The sequence below is a fragment of the Stegostoma tigrinum genome, chromosome 22 (genome assembly GCF_030684315.1).
Source record: "Stegostoma tigrinum isolate sSteTig4 chromosome 22, sSteTig4.hap1, whole genome shotgun sequence".
Classification (NCBI taxonomy): domain Eukaryota; kingdom Metazoa; phylum Chordata; class Chondrichthyes; order Orectolobiformes; family Stegostomatidae; genus Stegostoma; species Stegostoma tigrinum.
Window position 1 is genome coordinate 51834257 of NC_081375.1, and position 15501 is coordinate 51849757.

General features: G+C 44.6%; 1 protein-coding gene across 1 annotated transcript in view; it reads left to right on the forward strand.

Annotated features, from left to right (window-relative positions):
• Window positions 1–15183, forward strand: part of LOC125463724 (transient receptor potential cation channel subfamily V member 6-like) — a 57121-nt gene extending 41938 nt beyond the window's left edge. Inside the window, exons 13-15 of the mRNA XM_048555345.2 lie at window positions 503–771; window positions 12295–12401; window positions 14416–15183. Of these exons, the coding sequence (XP_048411302.1) occupies window positions 503–771; window positions 12295–12401; window positions 14416–14647 (608 nt within the window). The 3' untranslated portion in view covers window positions 14648–15183. The remainder of the gene's footprint in view (window positions 1–502; window positions 772–12294; window positions 12402–14415) is intronic.
• The last annotated feature ends 318 nt before the right edge of the window (window positions 15184–15501 follow it).

The window sequence follows — 15501 nt, forward strand, 5'->3', positions numbered from 1 at the left end:
AATGCTGGGACCTAGATAATGTTCTGGGGACCTGGGCTCGAATCCTGCCACGGCAGGTGGTGGAACTTGAATGCAATAAATATCTGGGATTAACAGTCTAATGATGACCGTGAATCCATTGCCAATTGTTGGGAAAAGCCTATCTGGTTCACTAATGTCCTGTAGGGAAGGAAACTGCCAAGCTTACCTGGTCTGACCTACATGTGACTCCAGACCCACAGCAAAGTGTTTGACTCTTAACTGCCCTCTGGGCAATTAGGGATGGGCAATAAATTCTCCTCATCCCATGAATAAATGAAGGAAATAAAAACACGTCTATGTTTTCCATCATTTGCAGGTATTGAAATTTGTCCAGGCTCCTTACTTTCTCGAACCCTCTACCCAAAAGGCGAAATTCCCCTTAATTCCATTTCTCTTTCTGACAAGTGTGCTTTGGCAATCCTGCACGCCCCATCCAAGAGGTTCAGAGTTTAATACTCACAATTATCACTTTTCATTCCAGCCCTTCATATGTCATTCCAAGAGCTTGACCCTTCTGAGTGGATTCGTTTTAATGACTATAAGAACCTGCTTTTTCTGATGTTCATGCTGTTTTTTGGACTGCTCGATATCCCGCTGAACTACGAGAAGTACACTCCCTTCATGGTCAAGATTCTATATGTGGCGTACATTATGATGACTTTTCAGCTGATGTCCATTCTCTTCATCTTCTTGATTGCCCAGACACTACGGCGGGTGATGAAGAATTGCGACGTACTCTGGCAAGCGCAGGTACTGAGTTCATAAGGGATTAATTTGTCTGTGCCTAAAATGTCGGGGAGAAGCGGGATTTTCTTAGTGTTTCCCTGTTATACCAATGTGTCCAATCCCAGCAGATAACAGCATTTGCAGAGCTGACAGAATTACCTGCATTTACATAGCACCTTTCACTATTTCAGGATGTCCCACAGTACTTAATAGTCAATGAAATGAGATTTTTTTTAAGTGTGGTCATGTGGCAGGAAATTGACACGCAGCGAACAGCGATGTAACAATTTTTTAAAAATAACATTTGTTCAATTAACTCCTGCCTTCACCTCAAAATAGTGCCAAGGAATCTTTTAAATCAACGCTGAAAGGTCAGGTGAAGTGTGCGTTGAATGCCAATTTCAAAGGATGACATCAACAGTCCTCTATTACTCTTTCCTTTGATTTTCTTTGGTGCCATTTTACTCCTGAAGGCATTCACTCACTCTCCTCAAGTAACCATCTGTGTTTTCTGAGCTCAGGAATCATGATAAACAAGAGCAACTTACAGAAGCTGATGTTGGGTACACCTTCAACTGAAGTGGCCTCAGCAGCGAAGGGTGTTGTGAAACAGCAGTAGGGATTACTATCCAGTCCATAAGACCATAAGAGATAGGAACAAGAGTAGGCCATTTGGTCCCACCAATCATCAGGCACACCATCATTCCTCACATCCACTTTCCTGCCCTTTCCCAGTAATCTTTGATTTCCCTGACTGATCAAGATTCTATCTATCTCTGCATTAAATATCCACAAGGACTCTGCCCCCACAGCCCTCTCCAAACCTACTAACGTCCTAAAAGACACAACTGATTGACTTATAATGTTCTGACATACCGTCATGGGGAAAAATCAACCCACGATGGTCGACATTAATGCACCAACAACAACAAACCCTGAAGAAAAACAAAGATAAATTATAAGAATGGCTTGTATCTTTGATGACTTACTTATCATCCTTGGTGCTTTGAACACCGGTTGGCACAGACAATCCAATCTATGAGCGAGCTACAGAGAGGAACAGGGTTGGCAGCAATAAAAGACTTCCTCTGGTGAAGATGTGTGCAGGGTTTAATCTGCACATCATTAACTATGTGTCCCATCTGCCAAACTGAAACAGGACATTCTGGATGCACTCTTCTTCAATGCTCTGGCTACTTGGAGAAGGAAGGGCAGGCTGATCGAAGCCACGTGTACAGCAGATTGTTGGACCAACCATAGACCCATTAGCTTAAAGCTCAACATGAGGACAGCTGCGCTGGGTTCAAGCTCCATTATTGCACAAAATGTCTCAAAGTGTCAATGACAAATTGAATCACTAAGATGGTTAGGTTAGTTTGCATTTACTATTATCTAAGACAGAAAAGAGATTCCCACCGGGTTTCATCAATAAATGCAAAACTTCTTATTATGAACAAACCTAGTCTTTAACAAGTAAAGAACTGGCAAACTACTACTGTGCAAACCTAGACTATATCATCTCTAAACCCAAAACGCACCTATACATTCATGCACAGGTGGGATGACTGGGATGTACAAATCTGCAAGTATGAGTAGAGATGAAGTCAAAAAAGAAAATTATGTCTGTCGAGTCCAAACTACAAATCTAGAGTGGGGTAACTTTCCCATAGTCCTTTCAGTTTCTGTTAATGATATCACCTTGCTGTCAGCTGCTGACTGATGGCAGAATCTCAGTTTGGGTGTCCACTCAGTTAGACCCCGGTCTTTCATTTAGTTAGCAGTTCAGCTTTCAGAATCTTTCAGAGTTTCCAGGAAAGCGAGAGAGACCCGTCCCTACTGTAGGCTTCTTTGAGGTCTCTTTCAAACTGTAGCATTCCTTGGTCTATGGCAAAACAAGAAGTAACAGCCCAAAGGTGTTGTTAAACAATCTGCAGCCCAATGCTACTTCCACTGGTCTGTCTAGAAAAAATAAACTATCCCATCTCTATATAAACAGCTTCATATTCCACAGGTCATTTGACCTTTTTGTAAATACAGCAAACGTTTTATTAACTGGCATCAATGGGATGAGGGATGTGCCAGTTGGTCCAATATTCAGATTCATCACGAGATACACATAACCAGAGCAAACCCTGACCAAGCGAAATTTGAGACATAAACATCCCTCAAAACATCTACATAAAAACATCCTAAAATCAATGTAATAGAAACATAATGCAGGGGGTCTAAACATCACTGTTACACTTTATTTATAGCACAAATACTCAGACTTCACGATAGATCACAGTATTGAGGTAAATAATTTTTGCTGGTTTATCAAGACTGCTAGTTGATGAGGTGTTGGTTTAGGGAAAGTATGCTGCATTGAGTAAAGCACAATACAATTCTACTTATGACTTTTGAGTTCCAAGAAGTCAAATGATAAGCTTTCCGCATTCCAGGTATAGTCCAAGATTTCCATTTATCCAGTTTCTCATTCCCATGAAAATCTGTATAACTCTAACATCGTCATTAATCGACCCAAGAGATATTCTCAGGAGGAAAATGTCAATGAAAGGCTAAACATCTCAAGATCAAAATAAACACCAAGGCGAAAGGGAAGGTGATGGTCTAGCAGCCTTATTGCTGGACTATTAATCCAGAAACTCAGCTCTTGTCCTGGGGACCCAGGTTCAAATCCAACAATGGTAGAATTTGAACTAAATTTTAAAAATTCTGGAAGTAAGAAGCTAATGATGACCATGAATCCATTATTAATTGTCAAGAAAGCCCATCTGGTTCACTAATGTCCTGCAGGGAAAGGGAATCTTCCATCCTTACCTGGTCTGACCTACGTGTGACTCCAGACCCACAGCAATGTGGTTGACTCTTAACTGCCCTCTGGGTGATTCAGGACAGGCAATAAATGTTGGTGTAACCAGCGACATCCTCATCCCATGAGAGAATTTTTAAAAATGTCCCAAAAGATGTGAATTACCAGTTAGATGGTCTTAAACAGTGTGGAATGTAGACCAATGGGACTAATATCAACAGCCAGTATCATGGTAGTATAGAAAGACCTGGAAAACAACAGAAATCTAAACAGGATCTTGAGAGGATGCGCATATGGAAAAAGCTGCAATTAAAGAGTTTTTGAAGAAAGTTCACAGGGCTGTAGTAATTTGGGGAAGTGATGAGTTGGACTCAATACACACAGCAAAATATGGAAGGTGACTAGATGACTCACAGAGATGTGATCCACTCTCCTGCTATAGGACATATGGAGTCCACCCATAAACCCCAGGACTGGTTTGATGACAACAGCAAGGAGATTCAGACTCTGAGGAGGCACACTATCTCTTTAGAGCTGGCCATCTGTTTTTTAATTAAAATGTAGCTGCTCTAAGATCAACTATTCAATGCTTAGAAAGCTGTCAGATCACTGGCTAAATAAAAAGGCAGAGGAAGAACATTCATAATGCAACAGGAACCATATCAGATGCTTCCATGATGTTTTGAAAACAATCCATGGTGTGCAGGCTTTGGAAAATTCTCTCCTCAGAACCACACTGATTACAGACAAGACCATAATCCCAGAGTGATGAGAAGAACCTTTTAACAATGTTCTGAATCTGCTGTCCACAATTAATGACAAGATAATTGCCCACTTTACCCAAATTGAAGTCAATTTGTGACTTGCTTCCATTCTCAGCAGAACTGAGATCATGAAAGTAATTGGTCTCCTGTGGAACAGCAAGGCACCCAGGTCAAGTGTAACACCAGGTAAAATAGACAAGAGAGCACAATACTCACTGAACTATTGCAGATAATGTAGAAACAGTCCCAAACAATACTATATCCCATCCAATGGATTCAAGCTTGCATCAGTGGTTCACGTACACCAAACAGAGAGAAATTGTCATGCTTTGGACAACTATCAAGAAATCTCCCTGCTGGAATTGTTGGGAGGATACTTGCAAGGTTCCAACTAAACCACCTAACATGGCACGTTGAACAAGAGCTCCCAGCAGAAGTCAGTGCGAGTCCAGGAAAGGTTATATACAGTTGGTATGATGATGCCTCCAGGAGAAAGGTCAAGAACAGAGCTACTTCTTGTACTATTTATCCATCAGATGGAAGTATTTGTCATGAGGGCCTATGGGAGATCATGGCAAAATATGTCTTCTAGACAAGTTAATTGCTATGGTATAACAATTCTAGGATGGCATTTTGCATCTATGCTGGATGCTGCAGAGTCTTCTGACACCATCTTAGTCATAAATATAATGAACAGTGCTGAGATTTGGTTGCTATTTCTATATTGATATATGGTTCTATCATTCATCAAAAGCTAGGACCTAACTGATATGTGAACAAAGCTGGGATTCCTGCAGTGACTAACTCACCTTCTGACTCCCCAAAGCCTGGCCACCATCTGCAAGGCACAAGTCAGGAGTGCCATGGGATACTCCCCACTTGCCTGGATGAGTGCAGCTCCAATAACACTCAAAAGTCTTGATTCCATCGTGGTGACAGCAGTTCGCTCACTTAGCCCCACATCCACCATCTTCCACATTGGCTCCCTCCATCACTGATGCTCAGTAGCAGCAGTGTGTACCAGGTACAAGATGAATCACGAAAATTCATCATGGTTCCTCCAACCGCACCTTCCAAACTAGTGACCTATCATCTGCAAAGACAAAGATACCAGATACATGGGATCATCACTGCCTTCATATTTCCCTCCAATTCCCTCACTATCTTGATATGAAAATTGATTTATTTTTCAGTGTTACTGAGTCAAAATCCTGGAACTCCCTCCCTAATAGCACTTTGGATGTACCTAAGTCCATGGGGTTGAAGAAGGGACCTCAGCTCCATATTTCAAGGGCTTTTAGGGATAGGCAATAAGTGCTGGCCCAGGTAGAGATGCCCACATCCCCTGAATGGAGCAATTAAAATCATTTAAACAATGGAGCACAGGCTCATAGCTCCCTGAAAGTGGAGTCACCGGTAGACAGGTGGTGAAGAAGGCATCTGGTACACTTGCCTTTATTGGCCAATGCATTGATTATAGGAGTTAGGAGGTCATTTTGTGGCTGTGCTGGACATTAGTTAGGCCACTTTTGGAATACCGCATGCAATTTTTGTCTCCCTGCTATAGGAAAGACGTTGTTAAACTTGAAAGGGTTTGGGTAAGATTTACAAGGATGTTGCCAGGGGAGGAGGATTTGAGCCATAGGGAGAGGCTGAATAGGCTGGAGCTATTTTCCCTGGGGCATCAGAGGCTGAGGGGTGAACTTATACAGGTTTATAAAATCATGATGGGCATGGATAGGCTGAAGACCCATGTTTTTATTTCCCCAGGGTAGGGAAGTCCAGAACTAAAGGGTGTAGGTTTAACATGAGAGGCGAAAGATTTCAAAGGGACCTAAGGGGCAACTTTTTCACACAGAGGGTGGTGCGTGTATGGAATGAACATCCAGAGGAAGTGCTGGAGTCTGGTTCAGTTACAATGCTTAAAAGGCATCTGGATGAGTACATGAATAGGAAGGGTTTAGAAGGATATGGGCCAAATGCTGGCAAATGGAATTAGACGAATTGAGGTTATCTGATCAGCATGGACCAGTTGAACTGAAGAGACTGTTTCCATATGGTATGGCTCTGTGACTCTATTAAATCCTATGTGCTACATTTCGCTGTAATACAGCAGTTGTGTGTCAAGCAACAATGGGCTGGATCTTCCAGAGAGTATAGCAGAGAGTGCACCTAGCACTGACTGAGATTTAAACTGGCCATTCACCAGTTGGCCTCTGCATCTTCTGCTCCAGCAGCAACATGAGACTGAACAGAGCCACACGGTTAATTGTTGGATGTAATTGCAGCTTAGCCACACTCCTTTATTTTGTCACAAACTAAAGGCATGTCCCTTAAGATCTGTCATCAGTTCATTGGCTTGCATTGTTTTCAATGGAGCTGTCAAAATCTCATCATGCTTCATCCCCAAATAGTGCTAACTACCAACTGTCTGAAAATGTTCACTCTCACCCACCTCCCACCCCACCAAAAAACTGACTGCATCTATCTCCAACTCTCACCCTGAGAGCACGACTCTCACCCTGTGAGCCCTCACTCCATTTATGCCATGAAAATGTTAGTCTCCCACCTCCTGGACACACTGTGCGCTCACGGACTGAGCTAATTGTTTCAGGATAGCTGTGGTTGGTTCGCTGGCTGAGCTGGTTTGTTGGTCTGCAAACATTTCATTACCCTGCTGGGCAACATCATCAGTGCAATCTCAACAAGACTCCTATGACTACTGGGCATCAGAGTAGCATACAAACCCACATCAACCCAACGTCAACTATGAACTTGAATCAAAGCCCCCTTACCCACTATGACAGAAGCAAAATAATACACAACAAATACACTGTGATGTTGCCCAGCAGGATAATAAAGCGTCTGCAAAACTAACGGACCAGCTCAGTGAGCCAACCAACCACAGCATCCACAACCAAAGCTACAAATTCACTCAAGAACCTTGTTTCAACATTGGCTGGATGGGAGCCAGGCATAATAGAGAGAGTGAGTTGGTAGGAAGGCTTCAGGGGTGGTTGAGCACAGTCTGAGGTGTGGAAGGGCTAACAGTGCTGAATTTTGGGGCATTTAGGGGTGGGGTGTGGTTTGAAACATTGCTGAAACCTTCTGGAGTGCTCTGATGCTGAGCAGTATTTGGTGTGGAGTCATATACTTGAGCAGGCTTCACAATTGTCATGGAAAGCTCTAAGTAAATCCATGTAAAACTAGGGTAAGTACCAGGCAAACTCTGTTGGATTCGCAGATGAGGGTAAATCTAACAGTTACACTTCCTGCTGTGAAATGCCCATCTTGGGACTGTCTTTGGATCCTGAGATGCATGAGCAACACAAGTTGAGTTGGAAGCCTCAGGGCACCAATGTAATGGTATACCAGCTACATGGAGAAATATAAAAATACACACAATGAAAACCCAGCACTTTTACTGTATTATATAATTCTTTCAAACTTACTGGGAACGAACCATGAGCTTCACAGGTTGAGAGCTACAAGTACCCAATCTGCAGTGGCAGTACACATGTCCAACATGCACTAGATGTCTTGTTCAAATTAGATTGATTTTATATTTTTCCTCTACATCAACCTGTTCAGAGATGTTATTACATACCCCTGAAGCAGGACGGACTTGAACCTAGCCTCCTGGCTCAGAGGTAGGGACATTCAGTCATGCAGCTACAACAACATACACTAGGGGCACTATGGTCGTAGTCTGCTGAACCCAAGTGTATGGTGCTGCGGACAGAGTTAGAGCCCTGTCACATGAGCGCCAGTCATCCCCACACGTTGTGGAATCACTGAAACACTTGGGGAGGACTAGACCCATGGTTTGCCTGTCTCGGTTTGACTGCTTTCATCGTCTGCCACCTCCTTTCGATCCCCTGGGTGGAGGTCGGGTGGATGCTGGGAGGAAACCTATGGCCCCTGCCTGAGTGAGAAGCTGCAGGGAGCTACCTGGAAATCTGGAGGCAGCTTTGACCTGCTCCTCTTCTCTCATTAGGCAGCTGCCTCCACAGTGAGTGGTAGGCCTTCAATGCCAAAGCTTTCAGAAAGCCCTTCGTAGCTGGGACCTGCCATTTGCACCATCGTCGGTCAGCCAGACCCACCCCTGGGCCAATTAAAGCCTTTCCAGTTAAATGTTGCGCTGCATCAGTGAAGTTCCCGGTGACACACAGTCAGGATCTGCCAGATTGCTAGCCCAGAATTCAAGATCCCAAATCTCAACACGATTCCTTTGTAGAACAAGGTAAGAGCTGATCTGGATCTTAACTCGATTACCTGCCTTGACTCCATATCCTTTATTATTTCCAAATTACAAAAAGCTGCCAGCTGTAGTTTGGAAATGACCATTGAATTAGCATGGGCAGCTGTCTGTGGGAGACAAGTCCTCACTCTGACTACCCTTTGCATTCAGATATATTTCTTTAAGTCTCTGCTGAATGGCCTGGCTCTGAGGTCAAGGATGTGCTAGCCATGGAAGATGTGCCATAACACTGCGAATCAAGTTGATTGTCAGCCTGCCAATCCTTGCAATACTCCTGAAAGCAGGCAGTAAGAGTGTGAGAGTCTCCTGGTCAGCCACACTGCCATAGTCAATGACGAGACACTCCTGTACATAAACATAAACATCGGCCAATCCTCATAAATGAGGCTGTGAGAAAAGGCAGAGACCTCATGTTTCATTCCAATTTTGTGTTATCAGTGTCTGCCCATTGTGTTCCCAGTTATTTATAATTGTAACAAACAGTTGAGCTTCTTGCAGAGCACCTGCAATCAAATCCTTCCAATATGACGATGTGCCATTACCTCTGCCCATTAAATCTACTCTTTTCTGAAAATAAACTTCACAGGGGCTAATCTTGCCCTGGAGGGGCACTGCAACAGAAACCAAATCAAATGGCTAATGGAAACTCAAAGATTTAGCACAGAGACTGAGCCACATTAAACCAAAATAACATTATCCAGGGTGACATTGCACCCTGGCCCCTCTGGTACCCACTAGTCTCTCAAGGTCTCTGCTGGTGAACACTCAAATGGACACCGAACACAGATGTAACCACAGAACAGAGACGGTCTGCGCTATAACCCTCTCTGCCCGTTATCTCTACTCTGCCTCTTATAGTCTAAAGAAGATCCTAAACAGATCAGAAATTTGAGTTCAGGTCCAACAGTTTTAGTGTTAGCTACCAGTCTCTTGGGAGAAAACGTACCCAAAGCCTGTTGAGAGTTATTATAAATTACATCCATAGGCATTCTCATAGCTGAGTAAGTTCCTCAATTAGTGTTTATTACACTTGGCTACCCTTTACCAATCTGTCTTAGCTCTTTCTAAACAACTCAGATTTCTCCAAGGTGTTCTTGTTCATTATAAATTTAAACAACTTCTGCAAATGTAAGTTAATCTGACCTTTCCTGTCTTTCTCTCGCTCTCTCTCTCTCTCTCTCTCGCTCTCTCTCACACACATGCCTTCCTTGAACAATGAAGACAGTTTTACAATTATCCAATCCAAGAGGGCCAATTCCTGACTCAAGAATTAAAAAAAAGTGACGGCCAAAGAACCTGCAAAATCCACGGCCACAACCTTTAAAAGACGGGCTAAAACTGCCAGGAGATAATGGGAACTGCAGATGCTGGAGATTCCAAGATAATAAAATGTGAGGCTGGATGAACACAGCAGGCCAAGCAGCATCTCAGGAGCACAAAAGCTGACGTTTCGGGCCTAGACCCTTCATCAGAGAGGGGGATGGGGGGAGGGAACTGGAATAAATAGGGAGAGAGGGGGAGGCGGACCGAAGATGGAGAGTAAAGAAGATAGGTGGAGAGAGTGTAGGTGGGGAGGTAGGGAGGGGATAGGTCAGTCCAGGGAAGACGGACAGGTCAAGGAGGTGGGATGAGGTTAGTAGGTAGCGGGGGGTGCGGCTTGGGGTGGGAGGAAGGGATGGGTGAGAGGAAGAACCGGTTAGGGAGGCAGAGACAGGTTGGACTGGTTTTGGGATGCAGTGGGTGGGGGGGAAGAGCTGGGCTGGTTGTGTGGTGCAGTGGGGGGAGGGGACGAACTGGGCTGGTTGAGGGATACAACGCATTATCCTCCGACACTTCCGCCATTTACAATCCGACCCCACCACCCAAGACATTTTTCCATCCCCTCCCCTGTCTGCTTTCCGGAGAGACCACTCTCTCCGTGACTCCCTTGTTCGCTCCACACTGCCCTCCAACCCCACCACACCCGGCACCTTCCCCTGCAACCGCAGGAAATGCTACACTTGTCCCCACACCTCCTCCCTCACCCCCATCCCAGGCCCCAAGATGACATTCCACATCAAGCAGAGGTTCACCTGCACATCTGCCAATGTGGTATACTGCATCCACTGTACCCGGTGTGGCTTCCTCTACATTGGGGAAACCAAGCGGAGGCTTGGGGACCGCTTTGCAGAACACCTCCGCTCAGTTCGCAAAAAACAACTGCACCTCCCAGTCGCAAACCATTTCCACTCCCCCTCCCATTCTCTTGATGACATGTCCATCATGGGCCTCCTGCACTGCCACAATGATGCCACCCGAAGGTTGCAGGAACAGCAACTCATATTCCGCCTGGGAACCCTGCAGCCATATGGTATCAATGTGGACTTCACCAGTTTCAAAATCTCCCCTTCCCCTACAGCATCCCTCAACCAGCCCAGTTCGTCCCGTCCCCCCACTGCACCACACAAACAGCCCAGCTCTTCCCCCCCACCCACTGCATCCCAAAACCAGTCCAACCTGTCTCTGCCTCCCTAACCGGTTCTTCCTCTCACCCATCCCTTCCTCCCACCCCAAGCCGCACCCCCCGCTACCTCCTAACCTCATCCCACCTCCTTGACCTGTCCGTCTTCCCTGGACTGACCTATCCCCTCCCTACCTCCCTACCTACACTCTCTCCACCTATCTTCTTTACTCTCCATCTTCGGTCCGCCTCCCCCTCTCTCCCTATTTATTCCAGTTCCCTCCCCCCATCCCCCTCTCTGATGAAGGGTCTAGGCCCGAAACGTCAGCTTTTGTGCTCCTGAGATGCTGCTTGGCCTGCTGTGTTCATCCAGCCTCACATTTTATTATCTAAAACTGCCAGGACCCGGGTTTTATTAATATTTTGTGGCATTTTTTTTTAATACAAGTTTACTACTGGGGCGATTGGATGCCTCCAGGAATGCAGTCAACCAGAGTTAGCATAATGTAATTACTCAACAAGTCTGCCATTTCCCAGAATTGTTACAGGCAGCAGGAAGCCATTCGGCCCATTATGATTGCTATCCAATCAGCATAATGACTTATTGCCATTTTCCTACCCTGCCTTACTTTCTTTTGTCATGTTACCCTCTCCTGTTTCTAAAGGCCCAGGCTTCTATCTTCTTTTATCCTAAACGACTGAAAAAATATTGAGTGTGAATCTTGATTTCCCTCACTAGATTCTTGTTGTATTCCGAGTGAACAACTTTCACTGCTGTCTGCTTTTTTCCTTCGCAATCCTTTAGATCTCTCCCCAGTGCCCTAGTGAGAACCAAACCTTTCTGACACTGAATGGGGGTGCTTCCAGGGATCCACAGCTGCCACAAGCTGTGTTTTTTCTTTTATTCATTCATGAAATGTGGGCATAAGTGTCAATCCCATTGCTGTAGGTCTGGAAGCACAGATCAGATAAGGATGGCAGTTTGCAGATGGATATTGCAACAATCAACCACAGTTACATATGAGATAACAAGGTGCAGATCTGGATGAACACAGCAGGCCAAGCAGCATCAGAGGATCAGGAAGCTGACGTTTTGGGTCTGGACCCCTCTTCGGAAATGTTATAAATGGTTACTATTAGACTATAAATTTCAGATTCTCTTATTGACAGCAAAGAGCTTGCAATTATATAGTGTTTTTCATAAACTCGACATGTCCCAAAGCATTGTTCAGCCAACCATGTCTTGGAGTTTATTTCTTCCTGGTTACAGATTACAGCATCGATGATTCATCTCGAGCGGTGGCTTCCGAAATATTTCTGGTCTCGTGCTGGTGTCTGTGGGCTGCAGCTTGGACTCGACAACAGTTGGTATATCTGGTGAGAGCTCTGAAATGATCCTTGTAGCGTGGCTCAGGCAGGAAAGGAGTTACACATCTTCCGCTGGACAGTTGGGAACTTAGACAAGAGCCGTTGATTAGGTTCAAATCATAATGGAGGGAAGAAACAAATCGAAATAAACAAATAACGCTGACTGTTACCTGTAATTTCTGAGAGATATGCTGTGCCACTTCCATCTGGGCTTTTACACAGTGGAGCATCTGTTCCTTTTGCTATCCCACATGCAGAAGGGACAATGGGACCTATCGTACATAAGCCTGCAGGTGGCAAAGATATCAGTTTGCTCAGGCAAATAATGTTTTGATAAGCAGTTGATGGTGAGGCCTTTCCAAAGTTTGTGCAATGTTGCTGAGCTTCACAATATTTATCAAGTATTCTCCCCCTTCTCTGGTATCTAAAGGAATCTTGCGATTGTCCGAGAGGCTCAAATGCTTTATAATAGACACCTTAGGAGTAAGTTGTAGGTTGGGTCCTAATGGAGGGCTTGTGAGATAGAGCACTATCTACAAATTGGAATCTAACCTTGAGATGACTGCCTTCATGCCTGGAACAGGCATACGGCATTTACTGGATGTAGTTGCCAACCAGCATCTTACCGACTGGCCATAAATTGTATGTGCAGAGTTAAACTATTGAGAGTTGCAAAAGAGAAATTATCCGCAGCCTCCAGTAAAGTAAGTCGAAATTGCGAATTAGTTCTATCTTCCATTTTGATTTTTTTATTCATTCACGGGATGAGGGCATCACTGGCTGGGCCAGCATTTATTGCCCATCCCAAATTGCCTAGGGGCCAGTTATGAGTCAACCACGTTGTGTGGATCTGGAGTCACATGTAGGCCAGACAGGGTAAAGACGGCAGTTTCCTTCCCTGAAGGATATTAGTGAATCCAATGGGTTTTTCCCAACAATTGGCAATGATTCACTGTCATCATTAGTCTCTTAATTGCAAACATTTAATGAATTCAATTACCACCATCTGCCGTGGCAAGATTTGAGCCCGGGTCCCCGGAACATTATCTGGGTCTCTGGATTAAGAGTGCAGCGGTAATATCACTAAACCAATGCCTCCCCATATTTGTAGGATTATATGGGAAAGGGCGTTGCGCTGGGAAACATCTATTAGCCCATTATAAATGCAAATAAGGGGATCAGTGCCTTTTTGAGGCCCTCATTAACTTTCTTGCCAGCTGCTAACATTAATTGCTTTCAGGAAAATGAAGCTTAATGGAGGACTGGTGATGGTGGTGGAGAAGGAGGTGGGGGTGGGGGAGGAGGTATCCTTAAAGGAGGTGACTGTTAACAGAGGACAAAATATTTCCTACTCCTTCCCCTCTACTGTTATATCTCTTTCTCACTTCTCCCTGCACTGCACTCAGGTCTCTAATTACTCCCTTTTACTGATCACCTATTGTGTCCTGCCACTTCCTCTCCCAGTAATAACTGGAAATGAACAGACTGGTCCCGCATGTTGAGGCATGTAGGATAAATCATTGAATCCCTACATTGCAGGTAGACACCATTTGGCCCATCAAGTCTGCACCAACCCTCCAAAGAGCATCCCACCCTGATCCCGTATTTCCCATGGCTGATCCACTTAGCCTCCACATCACTAGACACTATGGGCAATTTAGCATGGCCAATTCACCCAGCCTGCACATCTTTGGACTGTGGGAGGTAACTGGAGGAAACCACGCAGACATGGGGAGAACGTGCAAACTCCACACAGACAGCACTATTGTACAGAAGGGGTTCCACCCTGCACTGCATGGACCAACGTCGATGGGCCAAATGGCCTTACTTCCACTCCTACGTCTTATGGTCTTATATCAAGATAATCCCCAAAAGCAACTCATTAAGTAGTCTTCCTAACCACCTTACTACCTTCCTGACAAACACTCATCATCCATTTACCATTTGTCCTCACCTCAAAATGTTCGAGCTGCTACGTAAATACGATTTGTTACTTCTGCGGCCTCTCTATGTTGATCTGCAGGGTGGAAGATACAGTCGATAGTGATGCACAAAGCTGTAGCAGCCCCAAGTATGGAAAAGTGGAAGAACATCAGGAATCTCCGAAGAAGGCTGAGAAAGAGCAATCATCGCCCGTTGGCAATGAGACTGAGCCGAACTCCAGCGTGGAGCTGCACATCCTCCAATGCAGATCCAGGGCACAGTTTTCAGACGTGACTTCCAATGAGATTAAAGACGCTGACTGTTACCTGTAATTTCTGAGAGATATTCTGTGCCACTTCCATCTGGGCTTTTACACAGTGGAGTATCTGTTCCTTTTGCTATCCCACATGCAGGAGGGACAATGGGACCTATCGTACATAAGCCTGCAGGTGGCAAAGATATCGGTTTGCTCAGGCAAATAATGCTTTGATAAGCAGTTGATGGTGAGGCCTTTCCAAAGTTTGTGCAATGTTGCTGAGCTTCACAATATTTATCAAGTATCCTCCCCCTTCTGTGGTATTTAAAGGAGTCTTACGATTGTCCGAGAGGCTCAAATGCTTTATAATAGACACCTTAGGAGTAAGTTATAGGTTGGGTCCTAATGGAGGGCTTGTGAGATAGAGCATTATCCACAAATTGGAATCTAACCTTGACCTTCAAATGGTTTATAGGTTGGATAGCATATATCTGGGAGTGATTGAAAATTGTACAGAGTGTCTACAGATTTCCTCAGAATGGCGAAATTACTGACAGTCTTTGTATAAAAGGTATTCCTTTGGTCAGTGCCAAGATTGAAACTTTGATTGCTAATGAGACATTTAAAATATATATATTTATGTAAATTCAATAAATCTTTATTCTAATCTGTATCTTTGTTTATGACGGCCTCCAACAATTCTTAACGACGACCATTCAGCACCCAATGTCATGATAGCCCTCCAAAGCTCACACTCAGACAGACAGGTGCGCGTTAGCTTTAAGCCGTTGGTGAATGTCTGGAACCACATGTTCGAAAAGGTGTTCAAAATCATGCGAAGGGTGGACAGGGAGAAAATATTCCCGTTGGAGGATGGGTCAAGAATGAGAAGGCACGGTGTGAAAGACACAAGGAGAAACAGTTTCACAC